We start from the raw sequence: 20,362 nt of genomic DNA on the forward strand, positions 1-20,362 counted from the left end.
TCACAATGCTCTGCATCTGTTTGTCGGTGCGGGGTTAGTGTCACAATGCTCTGCATCTGTTTGTCAGTGCGGGGTTAGTGTCACAATGCTCTGCATCTGTTTGTCAGTGCGGGGTTAGTGTCACAATGCTCTGCATCTGTTTGTCAGTGCGGGGTTAGTGTCACAATGCTCTGCATCTGTTTGTCAGTGCGGGGTTAGTGTCACAATGCTCTGCATCTGTTTGTCGTGCAGGGTTAGTGTCACAATGCTCTGCATCTGTTTGTCAGTGCGGGGTTAGTGTCACAATGCTCTGCATCTGTTTGTCAGTGCGGGGTTAGTGTCACAATGCTCTGCATCTGTTTGTCGTGCAGGGTTAGTGTCACAATGCTCTGCATCTGTTTGTCAGTGCGGGGTTAGTGTCACAATGCTCTGCATCTCTTTGTTGTGCAGGGTTAGTGTCACAATGCTCTGCATCTGTTTGTCAGTGCGGGGTTAGTGTCACAATGCTCTGCATCTGTTTGTCAGTGCGGGGTTAGTGTCACAATGCTCTGCATCTGTTTGTCAGTGCGGGGTTAGTGTCACAATGCTCTGCATCTGTTTGTCAGTGCAGGGTTAGTGTCACAATGCTCTGCATCTGTTTGTCAGTGCGGGGTTAGTGTCACAATGCTCTGCATCTGTTTGTCGTGCAGGGTTAGTGTCACAATGCTCTGCATCTGTTTGTCAGTGCGGGGTTAGTGTCACAATGCTCTGCATCTGTTTGTCAGTGCGGGGTTAGTGTCACAATGCTCTGCATCTGTTTGTCGTGCAGGGTTAGTGTCACAATGCTCTGCATCTGTTTGTCAGTGCGGGGTTAGTGTCACAATGCTCTGCATCTGTTTGTCAGTGCGGGGTTAGTGTCACAATGCTCTGCATCTGTTTGTCAGTGCGGGGTTAGTGTCACAATGCTCTGCATCTGTTTGTCGTGCAGGGTTAGTGTCACAATGCTCTGCATCTGTTTGTCAGTGCGGGGTTAGTGTCACAATGCTCTGCATCTGTTTGTCAGTGCGGGGTTAGTGTCACAATGCTCTGCATCTCTTTGTTGTGCAGGGTTAGTGTCACAATGCTCTGCATCTGTTTGTCAGTGCGGGGTTAGTGTCACAATGCTCTGCATCTGTTTGTCAGTGCGGGGTTAGTGTCACAATGCTCTGCATCTGTTTGTCAGTGCGGGGTTAGTGTCACAATGCTCTGCATCTGTTTGTCAGTGCAGGGTTAGTGTCACAATGCTCTGCATCTGTTTGTCAGTGCGGGGTTAGTGTCACAATGCTCTGCATCTGTTTGTCGTGCAGGGTTAGTGTCACAATGCTCTGCATCTGTTTGTCAGTGCGGGGTTAGTGTCACAATGCTCTGCATCTGTTTGTCAGTGCGGGGTTAGTGTCACAATGCTCTGCATCTGTTTGTCAGTGCGGGGTTAGTGTCACAATGCTCTGCATCTGTTTGTCAGTGCGGGGTTAGTGTCACAATGCTCTGCATCTGTTTGTCGTGCAGGGTTAGTGTCACAATGCTCTGCATCTGTTTGTCAGTGCGGGGTTAGTGTCACAATGCTCTGCATCTGTTTGTCAGTGCGGGGTTAGTGTCACAATGCTCTGCATCTCTTTGTCGTGCAGGGTTAGTGTCACAATGCTCTGCATCTGTTTGTCAGTGCAGGGTTAGTGTCACAATGCTCTGCATCTCTTTGTCGTGCAGGGTTAGTGTCACAATGCTCTGCATCTGTTTGTCGGTGCGGGGTTAGTGTCACAATGCTCTGCATCTGTTTGTCGGTGCGGGGTTAGTGTCACAATGCTCTGCATCTGTTTGTCAGTGCGGGGTTAGTGTCACAATGCTCTGCATCTGTTTGTCAGTGCGGGGTTAGTGTCACAATGCTCTGCATCTGTTTGTCAGTGCGGGGTTAGTGTCACAATGCTCTGCATCTGTTTGTCAGTGCGGGGTTAGTGTCACAATGCTCTGCATCTGTTTGTCGTGCAGGGTTAGTGTCACAATGCTCTGCATCTGTTTGTCGGTGCGGGGTTAGTGTCACAATGCTCTGCATCTGTTTGTCAGTGCGGGGTTAGTGTCACAATGCTCTGCATCTGTTTGTCAGTGCGGGGTTAGTGTCACAATGCTCTGCATCTGTTTGTCAGTGCGGGGTTAGTGTCACAATGCTCTGCATCTGTTTGTCAGTGCGGGGTTAGTGTCACAATGCTCTGCATCTCTTTGTTGTGCAGGGTTAGTGTCACAATGCTCTGCATCTGTTTGTCAGTGCGGGGTTAGTGTCACAATGCTCTGCATCTGTTTGTCAGTGCGGGGTTAGTGTCACAATGCTCTGCATCTGTTTGTCAGTGCGGGGTTAGTGTCACAATGCTCTGCATCTGTTTGTCAGTGCAGGGTTAGTGTCACAATGCTCTGCATCTGTTTGTCGTGCAGGGTTAGTGTCACAATGCTCTGCATCTGTTTGTCAGTGCGGGGTTAGTGTCACAATGCTCTGCATCTGTTTGTCAGTGCGGGGTTAGTGTCACAATGCTCTGCATCTGTTTGTCGTGCAGGGTTAGTGTCACAATGCTCTGCATCTGTTTGTCAGTGCGGGGTTAGTGTCACAATGCTCTGCATCTGTTTGTCAGTGCGGGGTTAGTGTCACAATGCTCTGCATCTGTTTGTCAGTGCGGGGTTAGTGTCACAATGCTCTGCATCTGTTTGTCAGTGCGGGGTTAGTGTCACAATGCTCTGCATCTGTTTGTCGTGCAGGGTTAGTGTCACAATGCTCTGCATCTGTTTGTCAGTGCGGGGTTAGTGTCACAATGCTCTGCATCTGTTTGTCAGTGCAGGGTTAGTGTCACAATGCTCTGCATCTGTTTGTCAGTGCGGGGTTAGTGTCACAATGCTCTGCATCTGTTTGTCAGTGCGGGGTTAGTGTCACAATGCTCTGCATCTCTTTGTCGTGCAGGGTTAGTGTCACAATGCTCTGCATCTGTTTGTCAGTGCGGGGTTAGTGTCACAATGCTCTGCATCTGTTTGTCAGTGCGGGGTTAGTGTCACAATGCTCTGCATCTGTTTGTCAGTGCGGGGTTAGTGTCACAATGCTCTGCATCTGTTTGTCGTGCAGGGTTAGTGTCACAATGCTCTGCATCTGTTTGTCAGTGCGGGGTTAGTGTCACAATGCTCTGCATCTGTTTGTCAGTGCGGGGTTAGTGTCACAATGCTCTGCATCTCTTTGTCGTGCAGGGTTAGTGTCACAATGCTCTGCATCTGTTTGTCAGTGCGGGGTTAGTGTCACAATGCTCTGCATCTGTTTGTCGTGCAGGGTTAGTGTCACAATGCTCTGCATCTGTTTGTCAGTGCGGGGTTAGTGTCACAATGCTCTGCATCTGTTTGTCAGTGCGGGGTTAGTGTCACAATGCTCTGCATCTCTTTGTCGTGCAGGGTTAGTGTCACAATGCTCTGCATCTGTTTGTCAGTGCGGGGTTAGTGTCACAATGCTCTGCATCTCTTTGTCGTGCAGGGTTAGCGTCACAATGCTCTGCTGTTGTTTGTCAGGAAGGGGTTGCAGATTAGTGGTATTCTCCAGACACTGCTAGTTAATGACACCTGATCTCAGCTGATGCAACTGCCAGCCCCCCTGACACTCACCGATACACTCACACAGCGTACACACACTGCCGTCCAAATACTGATACATCTACAGCACACCTACCATACACACTAACACACAAACACTGCTGCACACCTGCTGTACATACTAACGCACAAACACCAAATGCTGCACACACAAAACCGCGCAAACACTGCGGCACACCCACCGTACACACAAACACCACACACTGAGACGCACCTACCATGCCCATTTACACAGATACTTCATACACAAACTGTTACCACGAGTTTGTTTATAAACACACCAATTGACACACAAACTGTACCCATAAACTGATGCATACGGTGCCCATATACACAGTGCCCATCGTGATACATAAACAATATATACAAGCTGAAGCAACTGCTGCCCAGACCGACCGATATACAAACTGTACACATGTACAGACAGGCAAATCTGTATTACAGCACACACTGGACCTACGACACATCCAAACATATCCACATGTCTCCTCTATAAGCACACACATATGCAGAGATTCATATACATCCACGTTACCGAGAGCAATATGTTCATGGAGACCCTTCATCCCTGCAGCCTGTTAATACCTGGAGGAAAGGTCTTTCCCTGCAGACCACAAACCTAAGCCATGTTGTTTTGTCACAGATCCCAGCTCCGACGTCTCCGCCTGAGGGAGCAATTTCTTTTTGTGTACTGAACACGCTATACAAACCTAGATTTGGGGTTTTCAGATAGGCTCATACAGACAGCACTGTACCATGTACAATGTATCAGTAATAAACCCTTCTTTGGTTAGTCACGTCTTGGCATAAACAGGGGACCCTACGTACGAACCCCTTACATATATCACTTTGCTTAAAGGGTGGTGAGTGCAGTGCTTCCTGGTAATATCAATGCCTGAAGACTCCTGGATATTTGCACTACCCGATGTTTATTGCTTTACATCCAACCCTGACTTCTCACCATCCCACCGGACTCTGCTGATCTGTCTGAGCAAAGGGTCAAATACACTAATGAAGACCTAAAATTGAGTATTATTTGCCTTCTTCTAGATCAGAAAAAGGGGAACAGAGAAATGTTGAACCTGACCTGACCAAACAATCTCGGATGTGATTGTAATCTGGAATTATAGCCAGCTTTTCCAATGACTATCTCTGTGGAATTTAAGTTCATGTTGTACATGGGGGATGGTGTTTATGCTTCTAGTTCTCTTACAAAGAACTAAATATTTAGTGCTACACGATTCAGTAACAGTCCAAATGCGTTAAGTGGTTATTTGACTAAGTTGGCCCAATTGCTGCAGAGAATATAAACACAGCCAAAATACATTTGCCTCACTGAATAACAAATTCACAGTCAACGAATAGAACTAAATACAAAACACCTAAAGGGGGCACAGAAAATATTCAGATGTTTTACAAACACATAAGCAAAATGCCCCAGGCCCTCATTTTGCCAGTTTTGGAACAGATAAATAAGAACTTGCAGGTCCAAATTTCTTCAAATCATAGCAGACCAGAAATGACTGTCTCTCCCAGTTTGACACACCATAACTCCAGTAGAGGGCCCAGTAGAGGTGGCTGAGCAAGCTTGTGTGCGGGACAAGCTATGGCAAACCTAAACCAAACCAAACCTTTGGCTCAGCAAGTCCGACTCACAGAAGAAATGTCTGTATGGACGTTCACAAGGACCAAAATCCTGATGAGAGTCCCTTTTCATGAGCCAAGGACTCAAGAATACAAGTGATGGCCTCAAGTCTATCATCTCGGCTACCAACGTTGGCTCGGCCAACTATAGAGCATAGCTACACTGTGCTTGTTGCCAGAGATGGACACCTCTCTTTTAATTATATACCATATGATTTTTTTTTATTTTTGCGCACTGTGTCAACTACACGATGTGCTTTGCTCTGCCAAGGTCACCTTGTGCTGCTTCTCACTGGATGGCATTTTAATTAAAGGGCAAATATTATTCAATTAGGTAATTATGGAGAAAAAAAGAAACATGTGGTAGAGCTTTTTTCAGTTGGATTAAACAAGGCTGTTCCAGATGATGGTTGGCGTCTCATTGAAAATTTATTACAAGTTATAAATGCATTTTAGAGTGCAGTCTGTGAATTCAGTGGTGGGGATGTTTGCTATGGTGAAGGGAAAAAAATCAATTTAAAAGAAAAAAAAAAAAAAGTAAAATTGTATATAAACTCATGATCTATCCAGAATATCTGAGGATTTCCTTAAGCAATTATACCACCAAATTCTTTATGCCGATCCTTGCTTAATGGGTAGACCCTCTATTATGGCATGACATTTATAGAATGCCAGAAGATCTCGTTTTGCTATTTCAATAGGGGACCGTGGACATTAACAGTATGCAATGTGACAATAACATTAACAGGTTAAGACTTACTGGTACAGAAGGAAAAAAGGGCTGCGTTCTTTTGAGCTTACAATCTATTAGGAGGTTATTATTATTATTATGCATCTGAGCATTTTAGTTTAGGTATCGGACCTGTTTGTCCATAATGCCTACTTTTTCACCCCATAAAAGTGAATATAAATCCTGGCTACTATGTAATGGCATTGTGTTAACACAAACTGCAAAATACAAACCAGTGCTGTTAAATCTTACTTTAAGACTTGCCAAAATGGACGGCATTAAAAAATCATACGTTTTAGAGTTCTATACGCTGTACCCTTGTGCACAAACCCATGTAATGGTGATTTCAGATTAAAATGAAAAATGTATATGTATTAGAAACCAACATTATGTGTAGACCTTGGGAGCTCCCAAATTAACTTCCTGTTCTCCAGATCTGCATGATTAGTTCTCTGGCCTGCTGTTGTGTTCCTGATTGTTGTTGATTAGTTCTAGCAGCGTTTTTGTAAGGGTGGGGCAAGGAGATGGGGAATTACAGCTTATTCTGGTCTATTTGTCACAGATGTCTTCTTCCCGGATGTAAATCGTTTCCTTACGTTTCAGTCCAATATCTCCAAAACAATTACACCGACTGAAAAGCAAATAAAAACCAAAAAACGTGAGGTATTGGTAGTTTTGCTAAATTAATTTACTTGTATTAAAAACTATGTAGGAGAAAGTTCTCCTTTCGGATTTTATGCAACAAGTATATAAAGCTTTAAGGGGAGATGTGATAGGAACACTTAAATTAACTTAACAAAGTACCAGGAGGAGGTTTATTTCAGAGAAGAAATCATGGAACAAGATGTCATGATCTAAAACTAGAGGATCAGAGGTTTATATGTAATGTAAGTGAGGTTTACTTGACTGAGAGGGTAGTAAATAAATGGAACAGGCTCTCATCACAAGTGGTAGAAGCTACAACAATAAGGGATTTTAAACATGCATGGGATAGGCATAACGCTTTCCTGAATCTAAGACAAGACATAGGACTAATTAAGGTCCTAGTCTTTACATCAGGTAAAATGGGTAGACTATAGACTGGATAGTTCTTATCTGCCATTACATTCCATGTTTCGAAGGTTACCTAGAAACCATGATCCAGTCTTGGTGTACTTCTGTGGCCATATCTAGTACTACAGGCCATTTAAAAAGATTGTTTCAGGTAGTAGCCTGGATTCTAGTTTTTATCAAAGCAGGACAGAGGAGCAAGTTCTTCTTTCCATGTGTGCTCTTGTGCCCTGCCTACAGTATTGAAGTGTAGGAAAAACAAGTTATCTGCTGTTTTCAGACTGTGCACTGCAAATGATCATGCTTAGCATTGACTTGCGAAGCGGCTTCGTTTGCACTTGGCTTCCTCCATGCTATTTTCATTGTCATTGGGATAAGGTTACGCTTATCAGGTGTTGCTGGAACTGCTAGTGCTGTAATTTTGTAAATCTCACTTCTGAAACCACTTTGTAGGTTTACTACGAGGTAGACGCACACAGGAATTCTGTTGAACGTGCAGACTTTTTTCTTGTCTGACACCATTTTAATTCTTTTTATAGCAATGTAGCACAAAAAAACTCATATATGCAGAATACGTAATAGTTAATTCTAGGACTCCAGGCGCCACACAGACCCCTCTTGCTTGCATGAGTGTCCTTCAGTGGCTGAGACCGCTTACAGTGGCAATCTTCTGTGTCCTAAGAGGGCAAAACAGCTTACTTGCGAGCAGGGCTCTCCATCTAATGTATTGATTTGTCTTAGTCTGTCAATTCTCGTCTTGTCATACCCCTTGAATTTATGTATTAAGCGCTGCATAAACTGTTGGCGCTCTATAAATAAAATATTATAATAATAATAATAATAATGGGTTATCCCACACTGAATCTTAAGCAGGTGAACGAGAAACAGATGTAGGGTGTTCAGTCCCTATGGGCATGATTGAGTTAGACCCCTGCAGCCTCATATCCTGATGGTTTAAAGCGGGAGTAGAAAGATTTAAGTATCCCTCAACTCTTTCACTGGTCCACCTCAGCATGGACTTCTGTGGTCTAGGTGCTCTACATCTTCTCCAATGTAAGGATCAGCTCTAAACAGAAATGCCTTTGTTTATGGAAAGTATTTTTAAAGGTGCTCTTTGAAAACAATAATTGTGATTAAGCGATTAAGCCTTAGCAGACCTGTGATTTTATACTTTCAAAAACAACATGGAAGATTTTAAGAAGTTTGAAAGTGGTCCCAGATTTTTTAAAGAATTCCTTCGGGTCGCGGGAGCGAGCTCTTGAAAGGCCCCACTCCCCGCCCATTTCTCCTTTAAATCGGGGCCTTTCCCACGATGTCAGCAGGAATGCCCACTGACATCTGCAGGAACGCTCCTGACATCAGCGGGACCACCGGTAGCCGGAGCTCAGAAGTTCCCAGGTATGCTCATGTGCTCAAGATGATCCAAGTAGTAGATGGGTACAGAGGGCAGATTTTAAGCCCATAATACATGAAAGTACAGTAGGCATGTTCAGTGAGAACAAAATGTCAGCCTTGAAGGTGTGGGCTGGCTGTCAACAGCTTAAAGGTGCCGTTCCACCTAGACATTTTCCTAAATTAATATTTGCTGCTCTCTTATACATAATATGTGCTGCCTGCCAACTTCTGACATCACAGAAGGGGCATTTGTTTGAAGGTCTATTAGTTTAAAGGGGACTGGGTGAGGTTGTAGGAAGTCAGACTAATGTGATGTAATACATAGAGGAGGAGCTTTGGGAAAATAAAAGGAATCTGTTTCTAAGCAACTCTCGTATCTCAATAAACCTTTTAATGGAGGTTTTAAGTAACAGGTAGCAGGGAGGAGAAAAATAAAATGGATTTCTTTTTCTTCTCTTTACATAATGCAGCACTTATCTGGTGATATTTTATAAGGTGCCCTAGGTGGAACGGCACCTTTAAAGAGACAATGTTCTCATTATTCATCATAATTTAATGTGCTTTGTAAAACTACCACTAGCTTGTACTTTTTGGGGGGGTTTGTGTAATAGTTTTGGAGATAAAAAGGTACTATTTTTCCCCAAGAAAGCGAACATCTGTTTTGAAAAGGTTGAAAAATGAGCACATTGATTATTTTACCATTTTCTAAGACTGCTACCAAATTCAGCATCCTCCGCAAAGATAGCGTAACAAAACACAGGGGAGGAAAAATTGGGAGAATACTGAGAACAGGATCCTGGTTCCATAATAAACAGTATGATCCACTCTAAATGAACTGACATGTGTTGATGTTAAATGGTTAATCACACACGTCTGGCATGGTGTTGTCTGCGACAGAAAAAATCGAAGAAAGGGAAGAATTCGCCACACACACGTGTCCATGTCAATGTGACTTTTTACAGACGATAGGACTGGGCCAGCGTGAGATCAGACAGCATAACTCAGGAAGGAGAAAGAGCAAATCACAGTATTCTAGTATAACATGGGGTCTCCAAAACATCAGCAGGACAGCTGTCTTCCAACTTTAAACCTCATCTGTGGAGTGATTGATACCAGCATTGGTTATCGGGGGCCTGGAGGCTTTGGAAGCAGCATGTCAGGAGATCCTGAGAGCACCATCTGGATAGAGTCTGGAGGCCCTGTGCACTCAACCTGCCAGGAACAGCTAAAATTATGCTATTGCCTGTGATATATCTAAATCCTTTATACATTAGAATAAACACAACCATATTATCCCGGGTCTCCATACAATACCGGTACATACATTTCACAAGATGTCGCAGAATATAATGATATTTACATGCAGGTTCTTAGGAGTCAGAGAAGAGAGGCACATTTCTTACCCATTTGGCACTTAAGGAGGTAATAAAGTAGATGAGTGTCTGATATTGGCAGAGATTATGTGGTTTATAAAAAGTGATTTTGGTGTAAAGTTTGAAAAGTAGTCTTATCGCCATAAAAACCAATGCAAAGAACAGCCCCGGAGGGAAAGAATTGGACAGAGGGGCCCCATGAATGTAGTGCGGACGAGGTACCCATGGTCAAGCCGGTTTAAGGGGTTAAGGCATGACTAAGCGGAAATTTTAGCACGGAAGGAGTTAAGTTTGGAGGCACGTGCAGGGCCAGAGGGGAGGGGGTAATTACCCTCCCTGGGGGATATATAAGGAAGGGTCGTGGCCTATAGGGGCAATTATTTTCAAAGAGATTTTTCCCGCCCATCCCTCCCCTAATTTTTGGCTCTGCCGGGTACTCTGGTTTGGTTAAGCTGGTACGGTGCAGGAGTTAACCATCTAGGTATGGTTACTTGTGGTGCACAGAGGTGTAAGTGCAGGACACTCCAGGGGCATGCGCCTCTGTGAATCGTAAGGTCATGTGACTGCCGCGCTAGGGGACGCCGGCAGTTCCAGCAGAGATACAGGTGGACACGCCCATACCAGCAGGTTATTAATTTGGTTATTAATGGTTACAATTGGTTATGTTGTCTTTCGTTTTGACAATAATTATTGATATATGTTGTGTCAAATTTGTTGTGTTTATAATATTTGACACTTTATGACATATTAATAAAGGTTGAGTGTCGCGGTGCTGAAGTGTTTAAGTCCGCACCGCGGACAAATAATTCCATTCTGACGTTAATAAAATTTTGAAATAAAGAAGTGTCTCTTGTTTTATTTGTGAAAGAGGTACCGAAACTGGACGCTACTTCATTCATGGTCCGGTCAGCATGAACAGGTAATTTGTTGCTATGGTAATAAGACCACTTTTCAAATGTTTTTCTACCTAGCTCCCTATAAGACTACAGTGTGTTATGGAGAAGCGTGCAACATAAACTAATAGCACATACGTCTTTAGTGGTAGAATGCAAATTGTTACTATTGATTGTAGAATATACACTCAGTTCATTTCATAGCAGCATCATAGAACCCATTGGCGTCCCTTGCACGTAATGACTTTGACCCTTTATTGTGAATTGTACCAATCAGCCATACTATTATGACCACTGACAGGTGAAGTGGATAACACTGATGATCTTGTTATCACGGCACCTGTCAGTGGGTGGGATATATTAGGCAGCAAGCGAACATTTCATCCCCAAAGTTGATGTGTTAGAAGCAGGAAAAATGAGCAAGCGTAATGATCCGAGCAACTTTGACAAGGGCCAAGTTGTGACGGCTAGATGACTGGGTCAGAGCATCTCCAAAACTGCAGCTTTTGTGGGGTGTTCCCAGTCAAAACTGCTCCAAGGAAAGAAAATTGGTGAACCGATGACAAGGCTCATTGATGCAAGTGAGGGGCTAAGGCTGGCCCTTGTGGTCAAATCAAACAGATGAGCTACTGTAGCTTAAATTGCTGACAAAGTTAAAGCTGGTTCTTATAGAAAGGTGTCAGAACACACAGTACATCACAGTTTGTTGCATATGCGGCTGAATAGCTGCAGACCAGTCAGGGTGCCCATGCTGTCCCCTGTGCGCCTACAATGGGCAGGTAACCATAAGAACTGGACCACGGATCAACGGAAGACGGTCACCCGGTCTGATGAATCACGTTTTCATTTACAACACGTGGATGGCCGGGTGCGTCACTTACCTGGAGAACACGCCGCACAAGGATGCACTATGGAAAGAAGGCTAGCTGGCTGGGGCAGTTTGATGCTTTGGGCAATGTTCTGCTGGGAAACCTTGGGTCCTGCCATTCATGTAAATCAGGGGCACAACTAGAAACCACAGGGCTCTGGTGTGAAAATTTTCCTGCCCCCCACAACTTCAACAGCTGGTCTGTGCCATTACTGCCCCCCACAAACTTGTTTGTGCCTTCCTTGCCCCCCCTTTCCAACATACACTCTGGAACACATATGTCAACCATGCCCTTCCCCTGTGGACCCTTTCATAGACACGGTATTCTTTGGTCTCTTTCCGCAGGGTACTGAAGGTATAGCAGAAAACAAAAATCTGTAAGACATTTGCTATATTGCAACCTTGGGGCTGCTGTTTGACACTGAAATATTCTTAGTGGAACACAACACTTGATGATTGCTACATTACAAGGAGGGGGCTACCGCAAAAGCCATGCTATATTTTGAGCAAGGGGGTGTGGTAAGATTATTCCCAGCAATTAAAGGGACACTGGAGCCATCATACACACCTTAGCGCATATGATAACTGGGTGGTCCCTTAACCTTTTTGTGGTGTCCCCCTTGCAATGCATGAGGGATTTTGCAGAATACCTATATGCATTTTCCCCAACCCCAGCTACTTGCGTGCTGGAGATGTGTGTGATAGTTACATTCAGTCAGCTCCAGCACCAGCTCAGCGACCATTTCAGGGGGAGCTATTGATGCACTGTGGTGCAAAATATCAGCCCATGGGGGAGGCTCCGCCGCAGCTTGAGTCATTCATTCTTTTTTTTTTCTTTAGTGAATGTATATTGAATTACTTATAAAATCATTTAATATGCATTTTTCTTTTGAAGGTCCTGCCAGGTACACTGGAGTGTCCCTTTAATATAGAGAGAAGGGGCGTGTGTGCAACATATGTTTGCAAAATTTAAAAACCACTTTCATGTAAATTGTATCATACCTTGGGTATCTCTTATGGGTTATGAATGAATGAAAATTAAAAAGGAACATCTTTACACAGCTTGTGTGATTGTGGCTAAGTGTAATACTGTTTTACTGTCCCGTGTACAGTTCTACAGTGGATTAGTGAACATTCCTGTAACGCAGTGTGTACTTATTTAACATTATGTGTACATGTAGAATTGGATAGCTATTCCTCACCTGTAAAAATATTCCTTTTCTCTTTATATATCATTCGTAACTCTTGGTAATGTATACGTGTTTGTGTGGCACTGTGTATAATTGTGTGCTTTTCCTCACAGATGTAACAATCGCACACAGTGTGTTGTTATTGCTGGCTCAGACTCCTTTCCGGATCCATGCCCTGGGACATACAAATATCTGGAGGTTCAATATGACTGCGTACCATACAGTGAGTATATACAGTGACACCAATATGTGGAAATGCAACACAAGTCCTGTACTATATAACAGACCATCACAGTACTCAACATATATACTAAACACAAAGCGGCACATCACCCAGTACACAGAAAGCAAAATGGTGTGTTCTTCAGGAACATATGGGCCGGCTAAACAATTGTGACCTAACATATACCTCCTGGGTTGCTTGGAGTCTCTTTATCTTTAGTCCTAATCAGAGCCTCATTATCTAATGGGAAAAGTGAGTAGTGTATTTGCAGGAGGTCACAGTAGTCTGACAACCGAATTGGGGGGGCCACTTGGCAAAGATGCAGTGGTCATTATGTGTCCTCCTCTGAATGTATCAGATTAAGCCATGAATCTAAGTCTATTCAGCAATAATTTACATCCCAAAATCAAATAGCCCAGTGTATTAGAAGCCCTAGGCAAAGTGAGCAAGTGGCCATTGCCCATTATTAATGAGGCCACACTTTAAACCTCATACATACATAGGAAGAACCTGAAAGCTGCTGAGATTAGATAGTTATAGCTTGTGTGTAGACATTTATAATATATATATATATATGTATATATATAGCTTTCTAGGTCCCAGGTGAGGTTTCTAAAGCCAACGGTGCACCATGAAGGGAATGTATATTCCTATTGAACAGCTTGAACAGTGGTTTTATCACCATAGAAGCCTTTACAGTGATTTTCCTGTTTGGATGATTCCATTATTACCATGATAAAACCACCTTTCAAACTTTGCATTAAAGTCACTTTAACAAAGAAGAAATCAGACCTTGTGATGATTTTATAACAAACTTTGCGTTCCTACGCATGCAACTCAAACAAAACAGATGCACGTTGATTCCCTAAAAATAACGTGGGTAAAACTCCATGCTAAGGCCTGAATTAACATGTATATTCCGAATTATAGGCCCTTCGACTCACACAAAGATGTATCATACAATGTTTCACCCACTGGCTGGTGTTAATGTGATAGTCAGTCTGCCATTAACAGAGTGTTAAGCTTTCACATAAATGCAGGCATGCTGTGCCCTGTGGAGGTGTGGAAAGGCACTTCCTACATCTACAAGAATGTATAGATGTATATATACAGTAATAAATACAAAGGACAGGCAATCTCCAGGCTACCAGCTGAGGAAATTTAACTCCAATAATCATACGGCTCTCAAAAAGGTCATAGGAATTATAGTTGTCAATGTTGGAGCACATAATTAAGAAAGAGGGCACACCAAGAATCTTAAAGGGACAAAAAATGCTTATGTTACAAAATTATGGTGCATAGAAATGCAACATTTAATATTCATATAATGCTTTCGGTATATAGCTAGACATTTTCCATGCAAACAGCTAAATGACCCCAAACTTTTGAACAATAGTGTATGTTTAAGTGTCTCAACATTTCAAATGACCCAAAAGGGACACTTTTATTTGGCAGACAGGGTAGGGTTAGGGCTTTTTTTTAAAAACACTATGAGACCTGTAATAGCAATTCATGTAATTGAGACATCAAGAAGAATTTTTTTTTAATTGCACAATTTCGTTTATAAGCATTTTATTATGACTAGGGTATACCCTCATATGCAGCAAACATTCTAAAAAGAAGAGGGGGGGAAACAGCTGGATGTGAGTCCCAGAGAGGCACTGCTCTTCTTGTATGGTATTATATGACTGCCATATATAACATATACATGACTATAAACCACCTTGCTGTGAACTTAAACACACATACACTCCATTACATATAAGATTAGTTGCAGAGCACCATCCATATGGTCAGAAAGAGGCACATCACTTCGCATTTCCAGGGTTATAACCTGTCACAGAGAATCAGGTTTTCAACATGTTAAGTCATTAAGAAGCACCATGTTCTATACACAGTAATGTACAGTTAGACATATATTGCTCTGCATGCTGCTCATAGCGTAAGAGCTGTTTGCTCCACCCATGCGGAGCTCTACGATGAGCAGAGGTGCTTTGTGTATAAAATGTTTAACCCTTTGCTTTTCTTTGCAGGCTGTGCTCATTAATACAATACTTCTATCCCCAGGGCACACTGACGAGGCTGTCTCATTCTGTCTTTGGCTGTCTCTCCCTCGCTCTGTCTGATCACCCTGACTTTGTGATACACTCTTTCTCTATTTTCAGTCTTTAGTTCTATCTGCCTTCATTTGCCCTTCTCTTACTTGCCACTGGCTACCATCACCCCCTCTCTCTGTCAATATCTTTTACTCTTGGCCTGTCTACATGTGAGCATCTTTGCCTTGCTTTTATTGGGATTCCTTGTATATCTGAATCTAACTGCCTCTCTGTATATCTCTCTGGCCTGCTGTTACCAGAGGGTGGTAAGGTTTAATGCACCATAATTCCTATTTACATGGAAGCAAGATAAGAGGTGTTAAACCTTAGCATATTTTCTTAAATCTCTGCATCTGTCTGCCTATTTGCAGATAGCACTATTAACTTTTACATTACAGATTCCTTGAGTGTTTATTGCCAATCATCTCCCTGACATCCCTACCCCATTCATTCATCTCCCCTTCACCAACCCTTGTCGCTTTCCCCTTCCCATTTTTCTTTGCAGGTCCTTAGGATCCATGGAAGTATTTTCCCAATCGTAATACTGCCTAGCTTCTCTGTCCCTGACCCAATGTTGCCCTCTCCCTTTGATATTTTTTTCATGTATCATGTTCTTTTTTATTTACTATACTTTCACCCCTTTTCCTCTTCCTTCTCTAATCTTCACTATTCAGAGATATCTGTTTACCTATGCTTTTGTATTCTTCCCCTCTTCTGTCTTCTGACTTCACCCTGAGATCCATCTTGTTTCACGCCTTACCCTGCTCTCCCTTCTACTCCCAGTCATGCACGTTTCCTTCAACTTGCCCCCCCTTCCAGTTTTTAACCTGCCATTGGAACCTACCCCACCATGTCCCTAAGTCTTTCACTGTACTTCTCTGAAGAGCCTCCATTCTCTTTGTTCCTCTAATCCACACTCTCTCATTCATTTTTATCCCAAGTTTACTAAGTTTGCGTCATAAATGTAGTTTCTTCTTAACTCCTTATGCCCTTCTCATCTTACTACCTCAAAAGAGCCCTATCATCTTTCTGTAATTGCATGCCTAGTAGGTTTCAGAACCACCAACCACCTTGAATAGGCCCCTTCATCTACACCTGTATCCCATTTAAACACACATGCCACCTGCATATTACTGCCTTCCCCAGGTTAAATACGTCATGTCCCTTCTCATGCCCCCTACACTTTTTTTCACCATCGCTTTCTGCCTCATCATTTTTATCCCCGCATCTACCCCTACCTATTCACATTTCTCTCTCTCTTTACAGGGCCCACTGCAGGGATCCAAAGATCTTCCCTACCAACTCTTCCCCTTCCCCCATCACACAAGTGGGTTTATGGGTTTGGAATTTCGGAAAGAGATTGGGGGTGTTGGGTGGGAAATCTTAATTTCTATGAATTGGGGGAGTGGGGTGGAAAATGACACTCATGAATATCTTCTCTCCTTTTTTCTATCCTTTTTTTCATTTGATATTTTTCTCTCTCTTTCTTTTCTGACGCGTGAATAGAAGTGGAGCAAAAAGGTAAATGTCATTGGTCCCTTCCTGTTACCCTCACGGTGACTCGTTAATTCCGCCCATAATTAATGTCGGAATCCTAATTTTTCCTCTTCTCTCCACCTCCTCCCTTCCCCCTCTGTACTCCTCGCTGACCCTTTTACCCTCTAATCCCTTTCGCTTTTAAGGATTACAAGGGATCAAATGTATTTTAACCTAAAATCCCGGAATGCACCACAACATGGAAAGGGGGAGCGTTTTGGATAGTAATGGGAGAGGGCTTTAGTTTCAGTCTCAGTGGATTATTAGAGTGAAGCTTCAGCGAGGGTGGGGGTAACTGTGCGTGAGTTATTTATTTCATAAAGCAGGTTTTATGTCCAGTGTGTTGTGCCATCGATAAGCAATTTTTTTTAGGGGGGTGGAGGGGGGTCTTGGAGCAGACTGGGAATACCGGTCTGCTGTTTCCAGAAAGTACAGTTGAACTGGGCAGCCTGCCAAAAGCCTGGGATAGGGGACATAGCCTCCTTAAACCTTTTTGAAGTTGAAACATTTATGGAATTAGTTGATTAGTTGGTGCTCATGAAGCCTAATTCCTTATATTTTCTCACACCAAAGAGAAAGTGTTGAAGTTTCATGCAATGTTGCAATTCTGACAGGAGGGAGTTAGTAAAAAAGGCAGACATGTAACAGACTAACCACTAGCAGAACAGAGCTCAGAAACCTCCAGTCTCCCCTTCTTGTCCCTCACTCCTCTCCCCTTATCCCCCTCATGTTTCCATAGCAACCTCCAGAAACCTGACCTACCTCAGTTACTTCCTTCAGCTTTCTCACAATCCCCCCTCCTCTATATGTCGCTCTCTCTATATTACCCTTTTATTGATTTAATTAAATATGTACATATATTTTTTCTTTTTATTATTATTTTTCTGCCACCCTGCACCATTTTTCTTTTATTAAGGAAGGGAACCACTTCTATGCCCAGCACCTCTGGCAAGGGAACAGCTTAAAGACAGATTTGCAGTTGCAGACCATGGAACATGTACCATGTGCTTGTGTATATACATTTATTTATTTGTATATAAAAGCATAAATATGCGGGCGATGCCTGCATACAATAGCACACACAAGCACACAGTACTTTTTCTCATGCTTCATTTCCAGTTTCCAGAGAGCTCTTAAAAAAAAAACATTTGCTGAGAAGGTTTGTGGTGATAATATGCAACACCTTGTGGTGAAAATTAACCTGTTATCTGTCTCCTCTATACTACACTCTGGCTACTAACTCCATTATGATCTCTCCCTTAGTCCTTTACATATGTAGAATATCTATGGATAGAAGGGAGTTTCTGTGGGCGGATGCTTTAGGGTATGGATCTTCTCCCTGTTGTCGCACATAGTCTCTTCTTTTAACACTTCATATTTTCAGTCTAATCCAACCCTGTACTTCATATAACCTTCCTACAACCTCTCCCATTTTTTCCATATAATCCATCTCTATAGCCCCTCCTATTACCCTATAGAACCCTCCTATAACTACGCCTAGGTTTTCTTGTAATCCCTCTAACTCCTGTTACACCATATAACCCATTCCTATAACTACCTTATAACCATTATTATTACCCCTATTACCTTATACAGCCCCCCATATAACTGCTTTTATTACATCATATAGCTCCTTCTATTACACCATAGAACCCCTTCCTAAAACTACTCATCTTGTTCTATGTAACCATTATATTTACCCCTATTACCTTATACACCCCTTTTCATGACTCTTCTTATTGCATCATACAGCACCTTCTTATAGCTTCTATTACTTTTAACTCGATATTTAATGTAACGCCTGTTGACTAGTCATATCCAATTCCTCTATATGCACACAACATTCAAATCACAAATTACATATGCATGTACTATATTATATACTATAATGTTAAATGTATTATCGCAAACATAGTTTATAGCTCATTTTTCAGAAATCTTTGTTTAAGCATAAGGTTTCATATTAATCTAGAATTAATAGTGTATCCTTACTGAAAAGACATGACTTTTCAAAGTCAATAGGAGTTGAACACTACCCCCTGCTGGTCACAAGTGATACTGCAGTAGCTTTCCTGGCCAGACATTGCTGATGTCTAGGTTAGAGAAGAAATCCAGAGATGAAGAAATGCACAACATATGCATGAGCACTGGCTCCATATTTTCACTTTCTACTTCATATAGGATCAATTTTGTACTTTCACTTAATGATGTACATAACTGTCGGTCAACTGTACGTCTCTGTGACTCCATATAGCGCTCAATAAAACGTGTACCTATAAATCCTCCTGTTGATCATCTGTTGATTAGCTCGATATAATACATCCTTCTAACCTTATGTTGATCTATAAAACTCTATGATTGAATTACTTCATGCAAGATGTGTATAACTTCTCTTCAAATTGATCCTATAGCATGTCCCTATAACTCCTCCTGTTACTCTGTAACACCTCAGAAAAAACCCCTGATGAATAAGATGTTCAGATCACTGAATAGAGATGACATATTAAGTCATATCAATGAGCTGATCATTTATCTTGAAGCAAGATGTTATGTACCCATCACTCACTGACAGATACATTTAAAACACAGCTTCCCAATATTGCCTTTCTTGCTCACAATGCTTCTCCATCGCCTCATGTTCCTCCACAAAAATTCTCCCTATATCGCTTCTTTTGAACCCCTTTGTCACTTTGGGGAAAGGGGGGGGGGGTACAAGTCTCCCTAGATGATTCATCTGATAAACTGGTGACAAAGTTGTTTTCACAATATAGGTTTTTTGCCATCTCTAACAGCTTCCTTTGAGAACAGACGGATTCTAATTCTTTCTCCAACCCTCATTATCCATCTGGCATTCACTCACTCTTCTCTCTACAGGTCTCTGAAATCAACTCACGTCTTTGGTGTCACTTTAATTCTCTGTCTGAATAGACTGAAACCTGTTACAAGAACACCCTCCTTAGGAAGATAATGTTGCGGCCCAGATCATCTCTGTACTATGTAGGAGACCCTGTTATAAAGCCACTTGCCCCAGTTCATGCTGGGAAGGAACACTCCACCAAGATTCTAGTGTAGAATACTTTGGAGAATCAGAGGGGTGCACAATGCATTATGACTTAATGTGTTGACCACCAAATAACCCACCACACATTTCTCGTATAACTGGGTACTTTCTTACAGAAATGGTGAAATCTGGGCTATATATTTCTTAAGTCACATATAAACTTATTATCAGTACAAAGATCTTTGATTGGTATGTGTACTAAAAAAGCACATGTTAGGACATGAGTCTGTATACTGATCTACTGAGGAGTCCATACCATAAAGCTTACACACTAGTATACCTAGGTTTTTCCTATAGTCACATAAATGGACATCTTGTTAGAGGGGCATTCTTATAATGGGGTCTAATTTCTTTCAAAGAGGATGTTCCTATAACATGGATTCCCTCATAACATCATTTGTTGTTGTTGTTTCATTTTGGTAAATTACAAAATGGGATAACATTGTCTATCTAACATAAGCGTGTCTTCAAATAAATGTAAAAATTACTAGAACGAGTGCCATGATAGTTGGCATTAAAAATGAAAACCTGCCCAACATGAAGTTTTTTGTGAAATAAAAATCTGCTTATTCAAAAAGAAGGGCAACCTATGCCCTTCATAACTTTGGAGTGCCCTGGTGAATGTTTCAGTAATCCAAAGCTGTTTTGGCTGACCCAAAGAAATTGTCTAAAGGGCATCTCTGAGGACAAGAGGCAT

The 20,362-nt window shown here is 42.3% G+C and overlaps 1 protein-coding gene across 1 annotated transcript in view; it reads left to right on the forward strand.

The window, feature by feature from the left end:
- LOC149279226 (adhesion G protein-coupled receptor L1-like) overlaps nt 1-20,362 on the forward strand; it is a 55,780-nt gene that overhangs the window by 5,000 nt on the left and 30,418 nt on the right. Inside the window, exons 2-3 of the mRNA XM_089501458.1 lie at nt 12,863-12,972; nt 16,575-16,589. Of these exons, the coding sequence (XP_089357584.1) occupies nt 12,863-12,972; nt 16,575-16,589 (125 nt within the window). The remainder of the gene's footprint in view (nt 1-12,862; nt 12,973-16,574; nt 16,590-20,362) is intronic.

Source organism: Sceloporus occidentalis, unplaced genomic scaffold, assembly GCF_023333645.1.
Source record: "Sceloporus occidentalis isolate IW3139 unplaced genomic scaffold, rSceOcc1.0.p SCAF_174, whole genome shotgun sequence".
NCBI classification, from domain to species: domain Eukaryota; kingdom Metazoa; phylum Chordata; class Lepidosauria; order Squamata; family Phrynosomatidae; genus Sceloporus; species Sceloporus occidentalis.